This window comes from Anguilla rostrata, chromosome 15 (genome assembly GCF_018555375.3).
Source record: "Anguilla rostrata isolate EN2019 chromosome 15, ASM1855537v3, whole genome shotgun sequence".
In the NCBI taxonomy this organism is placed as follows: domain Eukaryota; kingdom Metazoa; phylum Chordata; class Actinopteri; order Anguilliformes; family Anguillidae; genus Anguilla; species Anguilla rostrata.
In genome coordinates, this window is record NC_057947.1 from 20,934,424 (window position 1) to 20,949,671 (window position 15,248).

The 15,248-nt window shown below is 48.1% G+C and overlaps 1 protein-coding gene across 5 annotated transcripts in view; it reads left to right on the top strand.

Moving 5' to 3' along the window:
• The window catches only part of LOC135240391 (nck-associated protein 5-like), a 186,524-nt gene that overhangs the window by 75,621 nt on the left and 95,655 nt on the right, over positions 1-15,248 (top strand). For 4 of the 5 annotated variants that reach the window (XR_010325670.1, XM_064309802.1, XM_064309801.1 and 1 more), the window contains one exon: positions 4,637-4,696. Coding sequence is in view for 4 of the 5 variants with exons in the window: in XM_064309802.1 (XP_064165872.1) it covers positions 4,637-4,696 (60 nt within the window). In the remaining variant the exon portion in view is untranslated. Of the gene's footprint in view, positions 1-4,632; positions 4,697-15,248 lie in introns of all 5 variants that reach the window. The other variant, XM_064309803.1, reaches the window with a different exon arrangement.

Genomic DNA, 15,248 nt, shown 5'->3' on the forward strand with positions numbered 1-15,248 from the left:
AGTGCACTTAGCGGACAGGTGCCTGACAGCTGTGTTTTCCACTTTTTCAGCTGCTGTGATGTTTAAATACCTCTGCTCAGAACCGCTAGGAAAAATGAAGCTGTTCAACATCTCAAGAAACGTGGCCACCGTATTTGTAGCTCATATGCAGCAGATACATTTTTTGGTGGTTAGTTTACTGAGAAGGTGTGCCTCTGATATCACCTGGATGTTATTTTCTCATAGGTGGGTGGAGTTTCCGCTTGGCTGCAGTCACATTAAAGATGTAGCAGCGCTCATAGTGTAGCTGCACAGGCAGCAGTGTTCTGTGAGCGAGAGGCTCGGTTTAATGATGTGGGCGGAGTGATGCTGATATAGAGCTTCGGTGCGGGGTGCTCCCCTTTGACGTTTCGGTTCGCCCTCCCCGGCGCGGGCGTGGGAAGCAGGGTGATGTTAGCGGGTGGTGCGCTCCACTGAAGCGTAGCCCCGGGCCGTTGGTTCTCCCTCCCTGGCACACAGCTCCGGGAGCCAGCACTGCCAGGCCATTCCACTCCAGTGAGAACAGCTGGAGCCCAGCACCATGCCAGTCTTTATTTGTTGATTGTTTTGATTGGCCTAATCGAGTTTACCCACTGAGTTCCGCTAATCACTGGGAAACAAGATGGAAGTGGGGGGTGAGTGCTCACACGGGCACACACACACATGCACAAACACGCACACACACATGCAGACCTACACACACACACGCAGACCTACACACACACACACACACAGACCTACGCACACACACACACACACACACATGCAGACCTACACACACGCAGACCTACACACACACACACACGCACACACACGCAGACCTACACACACACACAAACACACACACACACACCCACATGCATACGCACCACACACACACTCAGACCTACCACACACACACACACCACACACGCAGACCTCGCACACACACACACACACACACACACACGACACACACACACACACACACATGCACACACACACAGACCTACGCACACACACACACACACATGCACACACACACAGACCTACGCACACACACACACACACACACACATGCACACACACACAACTACGCCACACACACCACACACGCCAGACACACACACACACACACACACACGCAGACCTACACACACGCACGCACACACACACACACACACACACACACACACACGCAGACCTACACACACACACGCACACACACGCAGACCTACACACACACACACACGCACACACACGCAGACCTACACACAAACACACATATACACACACACACACACACCCACGTGCATACGCATGCACACACACACACTCAGACCTAAACACACACACACACATGTATACACATACAATACAAACGCATTCATGCAGGCACACATGGGTAGACACACATTTACACATGCATGCACACACAGACACGCACAGGCACACACTGTCGTATTCTGTATCTTCCTGTTAATCCTAGCAGTGATATGGGTCTGGAGAAGAGGAGCCACTGCCTCTAGCCAAGGACATCATGCCGGGAAACCCCCTCCCCATCTCCGGGCAACAAGGCAATCACAGCGGCCCCACCTTCTTCCCTGGGAAATCTTCAGACAGGCAGCCAGCTCTAATCAACGGTCCCCTAACCAGTGACTAACTGCTGACTCCTTCAGTTTGCGCTGGTCACGTGACCGCACATAACTGGCTGTTTGCGCTGGGCCCCTAACGCTGATTAAAGGGTGGGGCTGGCGTGTTCGTTTAATTCCGGGAGAGCTCCCAGACACTTCCAGCTAATCAGCGGCGCATCATAACAGTCCTCAGCGTGCCTTCCGAGCCCCCGGCTGCCAGCTCCAAACAGCCGGGCGCAGACGCTGGCTGCAGCGGCTGATTACGCGCCGGGCCGGGAGAGAAGCGACAGAGCCTCCCATCAACGCCTGCACATTCACCGGCTTTGTTTCGCAGACGTGATGTGAGGGAAAAGCCAAACCGATCTCACGGCTTGTGAGGAAACTTAAGTGTAATTAGGATGCTTTTCTCCGCCTGTCCTTCCGGCTTCCCGTTACGCAAATGCTCTGTCTGTATTGCAGCATTATTTAGTCACATGGACAGACTCCGGGGGTTGAATTTCGAAGGAGAAAAGGAAGTCAATACTTCCCTTCAGACGCCATGAAGCGCTAACTTATTTCTAGACTTAAATTTGCGCTATTAACGTACCCATTTGCCGTTCCCCTCGAGGAACTGAAATCAGATACCCGATGTTACTTTAAATGGGCTGCAGAGAAACTTTGTTTTGACTGCTGGTTAAATATGTACCAATTACTATAATTATGTTTTATACAGAATGTCAGATGATGTCTTTTTGGCAATGATTCTCTGTGGCGCATGAAGCATTTTTCCTTTCATGTTTGGCTTCTCTGGGTCGTGTCTGCGCATAAGCGCGCTGAAAGCCCGCTCTAATGGACAGGGCCTGGAGAAGGGGCCCCGAAGGCCCCGGGGCCGGCTGTGCGAGAACAGAGAAACCCAGGGCTAGTGATTGGTGGGACAAACTGGCGCTCGCAAGGGTGTTTGAGCGAGCTCTTTCTCCTCGGCATCTGTTCACAGTGTGCTCTCTGTGGTTTTGTGTCTTTGGTCTTTGGCGGCTCCCCAGCTGGGTCTCAGCTGCTGTGGGTGCTTTGTGAGGTGGCCAGTCTTGTGAGAAAAAGCTCTCAGAATGTGCTGATGTCAAAATGGGCATTTTTCATTGGCCAGAATGTTGCTTTGCCAGATGCTCATTTGTCACTCCATGTAACATTTTATGGTCATTTGTTGATTTTTCATACACTGTCATGTAATGCTACAGAATTGGTAAGCTTTTCATCATCTAAAATGCTCATTTGCTAAATGGTCATTTTCAGAAGCTGTAGCATTACGCTTGCCATTTACTGTGGCAGTTGCTCAATTGGCATTTTTCATCAGCCGGACTGCTATGTTGTCAAATGGTCAGTTTTCATTGGCTGATTGCAGTCCCTGTTTTAAGCTTAGCCCATTACATTTCAGCCTCTTTATATAATGTTCTGTGTCTCGGAAGAAAGTGAATTACAGTTCTCTGCCTCTAAGCCGACGGAGCTGTTTTCAGCTCTGAGATAAGAATAATCCCACCAAATGCACAGTGGCTATTATCTGGACCAAAATAGCACTGCGTACTCTAAGCTTGACTGTCATTTAAAAGAAAACCTTTAATTAATTTCATCCTCCAACTGATTATACTTGTTAAGTTATATTTGTAAATGGAAATCACTGATGATTGGCTTCTTAGACAGCTGCCCTAGATACCCTTTAAGTAAGGACAGTATCGCAACCTGATTATAAGAATGTCAACGTGGGACATGTCAAACGACATCTTTGGCCATCTTTGACTCCATGACCAATCAGATTTTGGCTCCACTAGCAGCAGAATGTCAAAGGTAGCAGGAAAAGGTTGACTGAAGTGGACAGGAATGTGTCTGCATTGGATGCGTGAGTCTTTATCCCCTGGAATCGAGGTGCTGGGTCATGGGCCAACAGCTTCAGCGTCTCTCATGTATACACTCTGTATGTTTTTACCACTGGCTTTCCCTCCACTCCATTATGGCTCCCCATACAGCATGTGCATGACTTGGCAATGCCTCATTGCACGTTAGCGTGGCGGATAATGCGTGCGCTCAACACATAAACACCCAGATGTAGGCTATACACAGCATTATTCATACCTGTGACTGTTTCTCTTCTCGAGTCTGTTTTTATTTTTTATTAATATTACTAGTACATTTTCCCTATTGAAGGCGGTACTTTTGAAATCCCACTCAATGGGGATTCAGCATTTGTGCTCGGTCTGCATTTTGCAGAATAAATGACTAAAGGGGAAAGTGCCATTTGCACACAACCTTGAGTTGAATGTTTTGTTTAAGGCTGAATGAGAAGCGTCACATATTTCAAGCCGATAAGCGAGATGTAATTCAGTCTGCTCGCCTGTTCCACGCCGACAGTGGGGCGAGAGTTAAACCGCGGTGTTAATTCTGGTCTGTTTCTTCCAGACATCAGACTATGAAAGGTATGCGTGCCTACAAGTAGCTGCCACTCAACAAACTGGAAGAAGCTGCACAGAGCGGTGTCTGTGTTAGCACATCAAAGCGAAAATGCTTAAGGCTTTTCATCAGATAGGCAGACGATGCGTGTACGTCTGTCTGCGTCTGTGTTTGTGTGTAGAGGGTGTCTGTGTGGGTAAGTAAGTGTGCGTGTGCGCATGTGTGTGTATGTGTGTGCATGTGTATGTGCGTGCGTGCACGCGTGCGTGTGTGTGTATGTGTGTGTGTATGTGTGTGCATATGTATGTGCGTGCATGCGTGCGTGCGTGTGTGTGTGTGTGTGTGTGTGTGTTTGTGTGTATGTATGTTTATGTGTATGTATGTGTGTGTGGAGTTGAACTCCAGCACACTGAAAGTAACATTAAGTGACCCTTTCTGTTCTCCCGGAAGTTGTGGCTCTCTGTAAACAGTGTATCAGGATCCTGTCGCGGTGTCTCAGGGAGAGTGTTGTCCTGACCTTGTGAGGACGTGGTGCTGAAAGTCACAAGCGGCTCACTCCCCTTGTTTTTTTCCCTCTGTCATCCAGGGAGAAACTGGCCGTGGCTCGTCTGCAGAGAGAAGTCACACGAAGCAAGAGCGAGGGAACAATGGTACCGTTTCCTCTGATTTTCTCTCCGATTTTATCCCTCTCTGCTTGAACATTTGCTCTTTATTTTCTCTGCCTGTCTCTTTCACATGTTTTCCATGCCTTTCTGTCTCTGTCTGGCCTTGTGCCTGCATTTTTATCTCTTTATCTCTCAAGTGTTTGAAAGGTCTTTCCCTTAACCTCAGTGGGACTTCCCTGGTCAGAGTGTTCCGCAGATGGATTTAAATAGCCACTGTTTACTTTGTTTTCTGAAAAATGACATGAAACTTTACAGTTAATCTGGGTCATCCAAAGCTCTGTTCAACCAATCTCCAAAGACTGGAATTTCACATCCCTGGTTTGTTTGTCTAATCGGAGCTCAAAATGAATTGCAGGCTCTTCTGGGAGGCATCAGCATTTTGGGTATGTAAGCAGGTTTGGCCGTCGGTAAGGGTTTTTACTGTAGGGTTATTTCCGCATGTCCGATTCTCGGGTGGCGAGGCCAAGAAGCTGATCTACGAGCTCGCACAAAGCGTCATTGTAAGAACTGCGGGGGGGGGGGGGCAGGCATTGGAGCCGGCCGCACATGAGGGAGACTCACAGCGATGGGGGGCGGGCGGGGGGTAGGGGAATTTCAGCTGGGGGGGAATCAGCTGACCGTGTCCGCGTGACGACCTGGCTGTGGATGCAGCCCCGCTCCGGCCGCAGGGCTAAAGCCCCCACGTGGGAACCACGCGGTTAGCGCGGCCTCCACCGCTGGTGTTAGCATTAGCGCCGCTAACTTTAGCACGGGGACAGAGGGGCCCTCGTGGGGCACGGGCGACGCATGGGCTGCAGACGAGGGGCGGAAATTCCTCACGCAGGTGACGCTGGGTATTTGGCAGGCGGGGTGTTTTTGCCATGCCGTGTGTGGCGCTGCAGGGTGGGTGTATAGTACGCGGGCTGAGATGAAAGCTGTGCTGTCAGGACCACGCGGGTCCGCGGGAGCTCTTGAGTGCCGCTTGGTGGGTGGGGAGAGGGGATCGCTTTTACCCATGATGCTCCTGAGCCTGTTCTTCTCCATGCTCTGGCTTACCAGTTTTGAAACAGGTTCAAGGGCTGTTGCATCTCACTCTCATGCCCCTCACATCATGTAAGCTTACCATATCAAAGATTGCCTTAAAACGCTTTGATCATAAGACCATATATTAGATTATTTAATAGCTCATCCATAACAGTGCAACAAAATAAAATAACTTACAGCTGCAATGATTTCTGCTAAATGCCTGTAATGTAATGTAATTTCACAAAAAGCATATATAGACCAGTGGGTGGGCTAATCAAAACAAAAAAATCAAAATCAAAATCATTTTCTCTCACTTGTTTATTGTGCAAGATGAGCAAAAATGGTTTTAGGAAAATTAAGAAATAAAGGGAAATTATCCTTTCCTTTCTCAAGCTCAGCAGCTTCTATTGATGCAGTCTAGCCAATCATAGCATTCCTCAAGGGATTGACTGGCTAATTACTGGCACATGAATATTGTGAGTTAAAGCTAATCCTTCCACCAAACCTGGGGGTTTACCTGAATCAGGGACATATGAAGTGGTATGTGGATCATTGCATTTTCCCCCACTTTCCTGTAACATCACAGAAATGGGGATTGCCTCTATTGACCAAGCTTGACCGAGTACCAGGGTTATTCTGAACGGGGGGGACGGTGTGCAGCACTGTGGGTCAAACACTGGGCTTAAAATCAGTGGGTGATGGGTCTGCAGCATGGATCACCTTCCCTTTAGCTCAGGTACCGTTCCAAGAATCACCCCAGCTAGGCTCCAGAACAGTCAGCAAGCCAAGCAGTTTGTGGAAGGGGTTGGTGTGAATTTGGAGTGGTGTTCTCTGGAAGAGAGATGTGTACTGGAAGCAGCTGTTGTGAGTTTAGGCAGATGTTGTTTTGGAGAGATTTGGTTTGGTGGTTTTGCAGAAGGAGTTGGTGTTAATTGTGAGACATGTTGTTTTGGAGAGACTGGTGTGTGACAGACACGAGCGACTGACTGAGAGACAGACATGCAAAGCAGCCATACTGCGATATGCATAACACATCCATATACAGGCTCTGGAATATAATGGCAGAAACACTGACACAAACTGTCTGTACTGAGGCTCAGACACACATACTGTCTGTACTGAGGCACAGACACACAGTGGCTGTACTGAGGCTCAGGCACACATACTGTCTGTACTGACGTACAGATACACACACTGTACTGAGGTTCAGATATACGTTGTCTGTGTGGAGCCACAGACACATACTGTTTATACTGGGACACAGACACTAAAACTGTCTGTGCTGAGGCTCAGACACACACTGTGGGGACAAGAAGCTGTCCGTCATAGAGAGGGGAGGGATTTTATCCAAGAATTAAGTGACTTCTGTGGGCTCATCCTAATGGCCCTTGTATGTCTTCCTTGCGTCCTTTCCTTGCGTGTGGAGTGAGGAAAGGAGATGAGGCAGAGATACAAGGAGTGAAAATGCTTTATTATCACGATGTGCAGTCATACAAATGCGTCTGTTGACGAACACACGCAGTTTTTTTTTGAAGGTGCTCATGTTAGCGGTAGTTCTGCTTCTTTTGATGTTTACTGGTGGTTGGCAAACATTTGAGAATTTGCGAACAACTTTGGATAATTTGCAGACCACCTGAAACCCTGCTCATTGCACACCTGGTCTATCACTAAGACTTAAACACACATACTGTCTGTACTGAGGCACTGACACACGAGGCACTGGGTTCCCTCTCTCTGCAGCTGTGCAGTCTCTCTACCAGTGATGCCACTCAGGCTCCTGCGAGTGGAGTCCATGCTAATTAGCGCCCAGAGTAGGGGCTTTACGGGCGACTTATCAGTGCCAGACAGAGGGAGAAGGGCGGGTGGGAGTGGGAGGGGGGGCCCATTGTGATTCGGGATTATCCTACTGGAGTCTCCACGGCGACTCTACGAAGCCGCTCTCAGAAAAGCTTATGGACTCGTTCTCCGAGGGTGGGAGTTAATAAAAAAGGGGGAAAAATGGATGCTGCTTCGGGGAGATAATTATCAAAGTGCTGGCAGAGCAACTCCCATCCCCGTCTGGCAGAGAAACCCCGAAAACCACATTGGGGGGGTGGTGGTATGAGGGGGGTACCCTTTGAAGTGCACGTCCTTCGGTTTGTCCGCTACCCCCTAAATTAGTCCCCATCCCAGCCCGAAGCTTGCCTTTTATACCCGTCCGCTTGCGCTAGATAGGCTATATTTAACTGGATTCTGGGAGCAGAAATGGGATTTCAGAGCATTGGTGTATCCCAGCTCAGATTTGTGGGGTGGGGTGGGGGGTTGTAACGCTGCCGCTGGATTATTCCAGATGGAAACGTATCCAGCCAGCTCTTTATTACTGGGTGAGGGCTGGGCTCAATGGTGGGGGATTGGATCCAGCCGGCTCTTTATTACTGGGTGAGGGCTGGGCTCAGCGGTGGGGGATTGGATCCAGCCCTTTTTAAAGGCCCGTTTTACAGCGGGCTTGATACCGGTAATTTGTAGGTTGGACCCATTTGCTTTTTCACTTTTATGGATCTTGTGAAGGAATACCTTTCTTGGCCTCTTTTTTTTCTTTCTCTCTCCCTTCTCTTTCATTTCCCTTCCAGTCTGTATCTTGTTACTGAGGGAAAATGATAAAATGGTTTATTTGTGAGGTGCAGATATCAGGAGCAGATGAAGGAAATATGTCAGTGTTTCAGATATGGTGTTGGCTCTGGGTCACCTGGACAGAGAATGGGGTGAGATCAGCCCTGTAAATTCCACTAGCTCCCTATTCCTCCCCTATAAATTGAATGGACAGATGAGTCCATTGATTAGTGCCAAACTGTTAATTAACAGTCTTATTCCCCCCAGGGTGGTCTGCTCAAACCAGCACCTTGCTATGTGATGAGCGGGCAGGCTCATAAAAGCCTTGGTTTGTGTTTACTTCCCATTTTTAATAAACGGCAATAATAAGAGGCAACAGTGAGGCTCTTGTTAGGTTGTGGCTGTCTGTGTCATGTGACCTTGCCGTGTGTGCTTTTTAGCCAACAGGTTTGGAGGAATGTTCCTCCGGTGCCTGCTCCAGAACAAGCCTCCCCTGTAGCTTTTACCCGTCGAGGAATTTAACGCCCACAAATCAATGCGTTTCCCTGATTGCACCCAGGTGATCCCGTTGAATTTCCCAGAAGGTGTTCGATTGCGATGCTCGCTCTGTTTGTTTTTTCTTCTGTGGTTTTTCCTAGTGAAAGGTGAAAAGGGAGAACACAGGCCGCAGTCTCTCCCCAGCGCAGCGAGCGTCGCGCAGGTTCCCCACCCTGGTTTCAACCCAAGCACATGACCAGGCGGCCGCAAGGTGTACCCCACGCCCGTGCGTTTCTTTCCAAACACCCACCAGAAAACCTCATAGCACTGTCAACCGCGCTAGGGCCGGGCCGCCTAAGAGCGCGCTCGCAGCGCCGTTCTCAAACAGCGCTTTGACAGGCTCTCCGGCAGGATGCGGGGTTTCCTGTTCCAAAAAGACCGGCCGCTGTAACGCCGCGAGCTGTAGCGAGGGAAAGTGGATTTTCCTGTGAAACAGGTAGGGGAATTCGAGCGTGAGGCTGTCACGCGCGTGAAATGAAGGCCGCGCTGCGGTGAGGCGCGCCTGCTTCCACCTGGCTGCTCGCAGCCTGATTGGGTCAACCGCGCAGTCGCCGCCCTGTATGCGCGCGGCGAGCGTGTTAGCGCACTGCGAGCGTGTTAGCGCGCCGCGAGCGTGTCAGCGCACAGTGAGTGTGTTAGCGCACTGTGAGCGTGTTAGCGCACTGTGAGTGTGTTAGCACACTGCGAGCGCGTTAGCGCACTGCAAGCGCGTTAGCGCAGCTCGTCTACTGATTGAAAATCAGAAAATCAACCCTTCTTAAAGGAAAGCACATAGTCCACCCTCCTTTGGTATCTTTTGCTTTTCTTAGACGGGTAGGAAGCAGAGGGGGTATCAGTTAGAAGGGACCACAGCTGGGAATGTGGAGGAACTGCATATGGCAGAGATTCAGCAGCCCTACAGACTGCACCACACGTCTCTCCTAACTGACACTTTCTGATTGGACCAGTGACAGTTTGGCAGAATGGCACACCATGAAGCATGGAAGGAAAAATGGAAGAGTGATGGCAGTGGGGGCAAACGGATGGGGTTATTGGGATCTCCGTGCCCCCCCCCCCCCCATCACGTCTGATCCCATGATTGGTGACAGTCCTGAGTGCCGTATCAGCGGACCACAGGTGCCCCGTCTGTGAGCTGCTCTTTATCAGGCCCCTCCAGCGCAGGACTGACAGGTCCCAGAACAACACCGCACGCTCAGAGGGCCTGATGGCTCCTGACAGCATAGTCTAAATTCTATCTGTGTGTGTGTGTGTGTGTGTGTGTGTGCGTGTGTGCGTGTGTGGTGTGTGTGTGTGTGTGTGTGTGTGTGTGCGTGCTTGGTGTGGCGGTGTGTGTGTGTGTGCTGTGTGGTGTGTGCGTGTGTGTGTGTGTGTGTGTGTGCGTGGTGGTTGTGTGGTGTGTTGTTGTGTGTGGTGTGTGTGTGTGGTGTGTGTGCGTGATATGGTGTGTGTGTGTGTGTGTGTGTGTGTGCATGTGTGTTTTGGGGGGGGGGGGGGGGGGTTGAATTCTCATGGCATTGATAAATGGGCTGCTCTACTGGTTTACCATATGCCTATTCCCTAGGTGTGTGCGATGCACACGGTTACTCTGGGTAAGAGATTGCTCTCTTACCGTAATGCTCTGCACTAATGATTATATTTTCCCAGACACATCAAAAGACAGCTCATATCAGATAATATATAATTTGTGGAGATTAATAATTTAACAGGGCTGTCTAGTATGTGTGCATACATTTAAATATTAAACGGCTGAGAACTACTCCATAAACTGCACATTCAAACATCTATTAACGATATTTCTCTACTTTATTTGATTTTGACTGTCTTTATTTTAGGGCTGGAATATCACTCCTGTCACATCTTTATTGCTGAATGGGCTCTGTAATGTTGTAACATCACACACTGAACCAGAGCACTGGACTTAACAGTATAACTGCGACAAACTGCACAGTTAAGCACATTGTGTGGACATTTTTGTCATTGGTCATGATTGCAACAATGAGCCTTGTAGATGATTGACAGTCGCAGGTGGAGCACGTGTACCTCCAACCACAGTCTGTGATGCTGTGTAGTGACTCTGAATGCACTTCCTCCGGGTCTCTCCACTGTTTCTACAGCCACTGGCTCAATTCAATTGTGTTAGAGCGCTGTTCTGAGGCAAACAAAGGCATTGATCCGCCACAAAAAGACTATAACAGGATTACATTCTCTTTTCTTTCTTTCTCTTTTCTCTTTCCTTTACTCTTTCTATCTCTCTTGTCTTTGTGCCCGAGTGCCTCTCTCCTCCCTCCCTTTTTTCAGCCGCTGTGGAGAAGCGTGCCGCAATCTCTCCATCTAGCGCCGCCGCTACGCTCAGCAGCCTTCCTTATCGCCGGGCGCTGCTTTTCAGCTCCGCCAAGTTCGCCGGAACCAGTGGCGTCTGGGGAGGGCGTGTTTATTAACTGTATCCCCTGAGCCCGTGTGCCCGGGCTGGGGGGCTACGCCGGGGGCTTTGATACAGAAGCGCCCCCACTGGGGCTTTAGCGTGTAATGAAGAGATTATGAACCCCCCCGGCTCCACTTCACACCTGCAGTCCTCCATCGCCCACGCACCACAGTGCAAACACTGGGCCCTCCCCAGAGACTCCGGCTCTAATTAATTTAAAGTCCCTCTACAGCCAATCAGAAAGCGCACTTGGGAAAGGGGTGGGGCTTGGGTCAGGGGGGCTGGAATGGGGGGGGGGGGGGGTTGGTAGGCAGGACTACAGAATGGCAGGGTAATGGAAACCCACAGCGATTAGCCGAAAGTGACCTGGCTGAATTTTATGACTTCAATATACAGTTTCCATGTAATGCCATTGTGACCGCAGTTACAGCGTGGCGAACCACATGTGGTAGAATGATGATGCAGTGTAGACATTAATTTTATTGTGTGTGCTTGCATGCATCGCTTGTTGCTTGGGGCCGCTCTTAAATCAATTTTTGGAAACTTTATTTGTGTAATCAAAGCAGATAAGATGAATGGGAAATGAAAGTCTACATGTATGCATGTGTATATTACACACTCCATTATATATATACACACACACACACACATATATGTATATATATCAGACACTGAGCTTGAAAACATATATCTAATGGCTGTTTTCCATTCAGATTTTCCAGCAGTGAACATAATAGTTTGACCTCACCGTAGGCTTGTATAGCAAATACAGAAACAGAATTATCTATCATAATCCTGCCCCCAAAAACTGATATCAGATTAATCCCCACCCTACAGCCACAGCTAGACATTGTGTGCGGAGGCAGGCAGTGGGGGAGCTGAAGCTGATTTGGGGTCAGTGCTTGAGGGACAGAATGACTCTGTAGCATTTACTCAGGATGAGAAGGCCATCTACAGGACAAACTGTGGAACAGGCTCCAGTCCAGGCTGCGTGTGATAGAGGAGGAATCACTCTTCATTTCTCACTGCCGCGTCACAATTCATAATTCATAATACAGTCTACTGTATTATTATTAAATTGAAAATATTACTAAATGGCACCATATGACATAGTAACTCAGTCCTAGTGTTGGATTTTGTTATATGTTTCCTGATTTAACCTTTCCATCCTACTTTTTTTTAATGGCATTTGCTGACCACCACCCCATTGAATTAAGAAACACGCTCGAAATGACTTATATTGAGTATGGTTCCAGTTAAAGAAGACCCAGTCCATTGTGATATGTAAATATTTCAGCTGTTTAACAGTATCTCAGGGCTACAGAAAAAAATTAATGTGGAGATTTAATAAGGCCAGTCTAATTAAAGGGTTTACATTTTTTAAATTAAAACAGTAGTGCATTTTAACACATTGTAAAAGTGCAGTGTTACTGAAGCTTTTGGCCTCGCTGTGCGTCTGCAACAGGTTTAAGGTTTTATGGTTGTGGGTTTGCAGCCCAGGGTGTGTTTAAAACCCCTGGGATTAGACCAGAGCAGCACCGCGGCTACTGTTACATTCCCCATCGCGGGCCAAACACGTTAACAATGCCACTGATTCGGCAACTAGGACCAGCCATCTTTAATGCTCTGTGTTGCTTACTGCTGGGATGTCAATCAGCTGGCTGCCATAGCTACGCTGAGTTTGGGGCGTAAAGTGCATCTGTTGCAAAGATCTCCGCGCGACGGCTTCGGAGACAGGATGTGAAATATAATTGAGGGTTATGTTCACTTCCATTAGTGGTTATGGGAGATTTTCCTTTTAGTGAAGTGTAATTATCCCAAAATATGGTTCTGTGCAAAAAAAGGTTATGGGATTCCTAATGTCCTTTAAGAGTTTTCCTCCTTGTTTTTTGAGATTAGATTTTTTTTTTGGATTTGATTCCCGAATTTGCATGGACTATTACACAGTGGATTAAATTTGATACTTAATAAGCTTTTTGTTGTTTTTTCCACCAGTTTAGGTTTGTAACTGCACCCATTAGTGCATGGAGCATTGGCTCTGCTATGCATTTACTGTACATGTCACTGATCTAACCATTCTGCTGTAAGGTTTCAGGTTAAGCAGGCATTACTTGTGCTCTTACTTATATTGGAACTGCAGCATCTCTCACTGTTATGGAACTGAATCTATAGCCAGAGGGTTGCATGTTTGAATCCTGGGAACTGAGGCTGCATTTTAAACAAGGGATTTTGAGCGTACTGTCACTGTGTCCATCATGTGTAAGCAATTTACATGCAAAGAACAAATGAAAGCTGTAATGGAACAAAGCAAGGAAAGAATGCGCTGTGGTGATGCATGGCCTGGAATGGGGGGGATGGGGAGGATGGGGGGTGAGGTGGGGGGGTTGAGTCTGGGAACCATAGCTGTAGGGGAATTCCTGTGAGCCTGTGATGACTGAGGCATGTTCTGCAAGCTGTACTGTATGCTGCATTACACGTACTTCAGTCCCTGCCTCTCTAAGGCTGGCTTCTGACAGGGCTGGTGTGATGGCGTAATAAGATTCAGCCCTAAAGCACTGACCCAGGATCAGTTTAATCTTACTCTTCATAATGTCAGAGGTTGGGATAAGGGCTGGGTATGCTGACCCTGAATCAGTTATTGGCAGTTAAAACCTCTTCAGCAGCACGTGAGCTACAGTAACTCTAAATGCTGGGCGTGGCAATGAATTGATTTCACCCTAAAGTGTTTTACAGGAAATCACTAAAACACAACAGGGAAGTAGTAATCCAGACATTATGACTGCTGTGCTGTCACTGTCATTCCTGTAGGTTGTGTTCTCAAGGCCTGTGACATGCCTCGGGAATTTGATGCTTCTCAGATATGCATCCGTGTAAAATTGTTTGATCAAACTCGTTGCGGTAAGAACTGTAAGCTGCAGCATACATTCATGTGCAGTTTTGTAAGAACTTTCTAGTGCAAAAATGTATGCCACTCTCAAAAGAAGTGTGATATCATCCTATAATGTGTGTGTGTGTGTGTTTGTGCATGCATGTGTGTGTGTGTGCATTTATGTGTGTAATTCCATGGCCTCCACTGTTCAGTTTTGCTGGCCTAAGACAGTCTTAGCTGAATTGTCTCCTTCTAGAGGGCGTTAAACGGGCCTTTATTTGAAGGCGCACATGTGGCCGGTTGGAATCCAGATGTTCTTCTCGCACTCGGGATGCCAGAGGAGGTTTATGTCACTGCGGCGGTAAATTTATAGCTGCCATTATGTCTCGCAAGGAGTCTCCCTGGAAAACCGTAAATGCGGGCTCGCCGAGCGCCCCGCGATTTACAGCCGTCTCGAAGACCGCGAGTCGTTTTAGTGGCGACTCGGGTTCATTGAGGTCCGGCTGCCCGCTCCACATAATAAAACCGCTGTTTGCTGGAATGTCAGCCGGAGCCGGAGCAAAGTACGGTCGTTCGCGGCGGCGAACGTCTCGCGCGGTTGCTCTTCAGCTCAGGCCAGAGGAAAATGGATGAGAGGGACCGGTGGAAATGAGGGAGACCCCACGCAAACGCACGTGTGCGCACAAAGTGTCCGGGTCGCTGTTCTTGTTGGTGTCCTTCTGTTCTTGAATTCTGTGCCCTTTTTAGACTGGTCGTGATATCTTGTTCTGGAAATCGTTGGTATAAATGGGCGATTTTTTATTTCACGTATCCTTTGGTGAGAGGGAAAAACTTCTATAATTTATTTTTTAATGAATCTTTTAACCATGATGTGGTGATGCAAGTGGTTAAATATGTTCTCATAGTTGTGTTATCAAAATAATCATAGAGCTCGGCCACCACAGTATTTAAATGTACAGTGTGTTAATCGTAGCATTAAAATTAAATTTTTTATTGCATCAACTGCTATTTCTACTTTTTAGCCAAGTGGAATGCCAGAAGCTATAATTGGCACTGCTATGATTTAATTTTAGGTATATTGCAGTACTTCATTTAATTTGCATTACTGTGTTTAA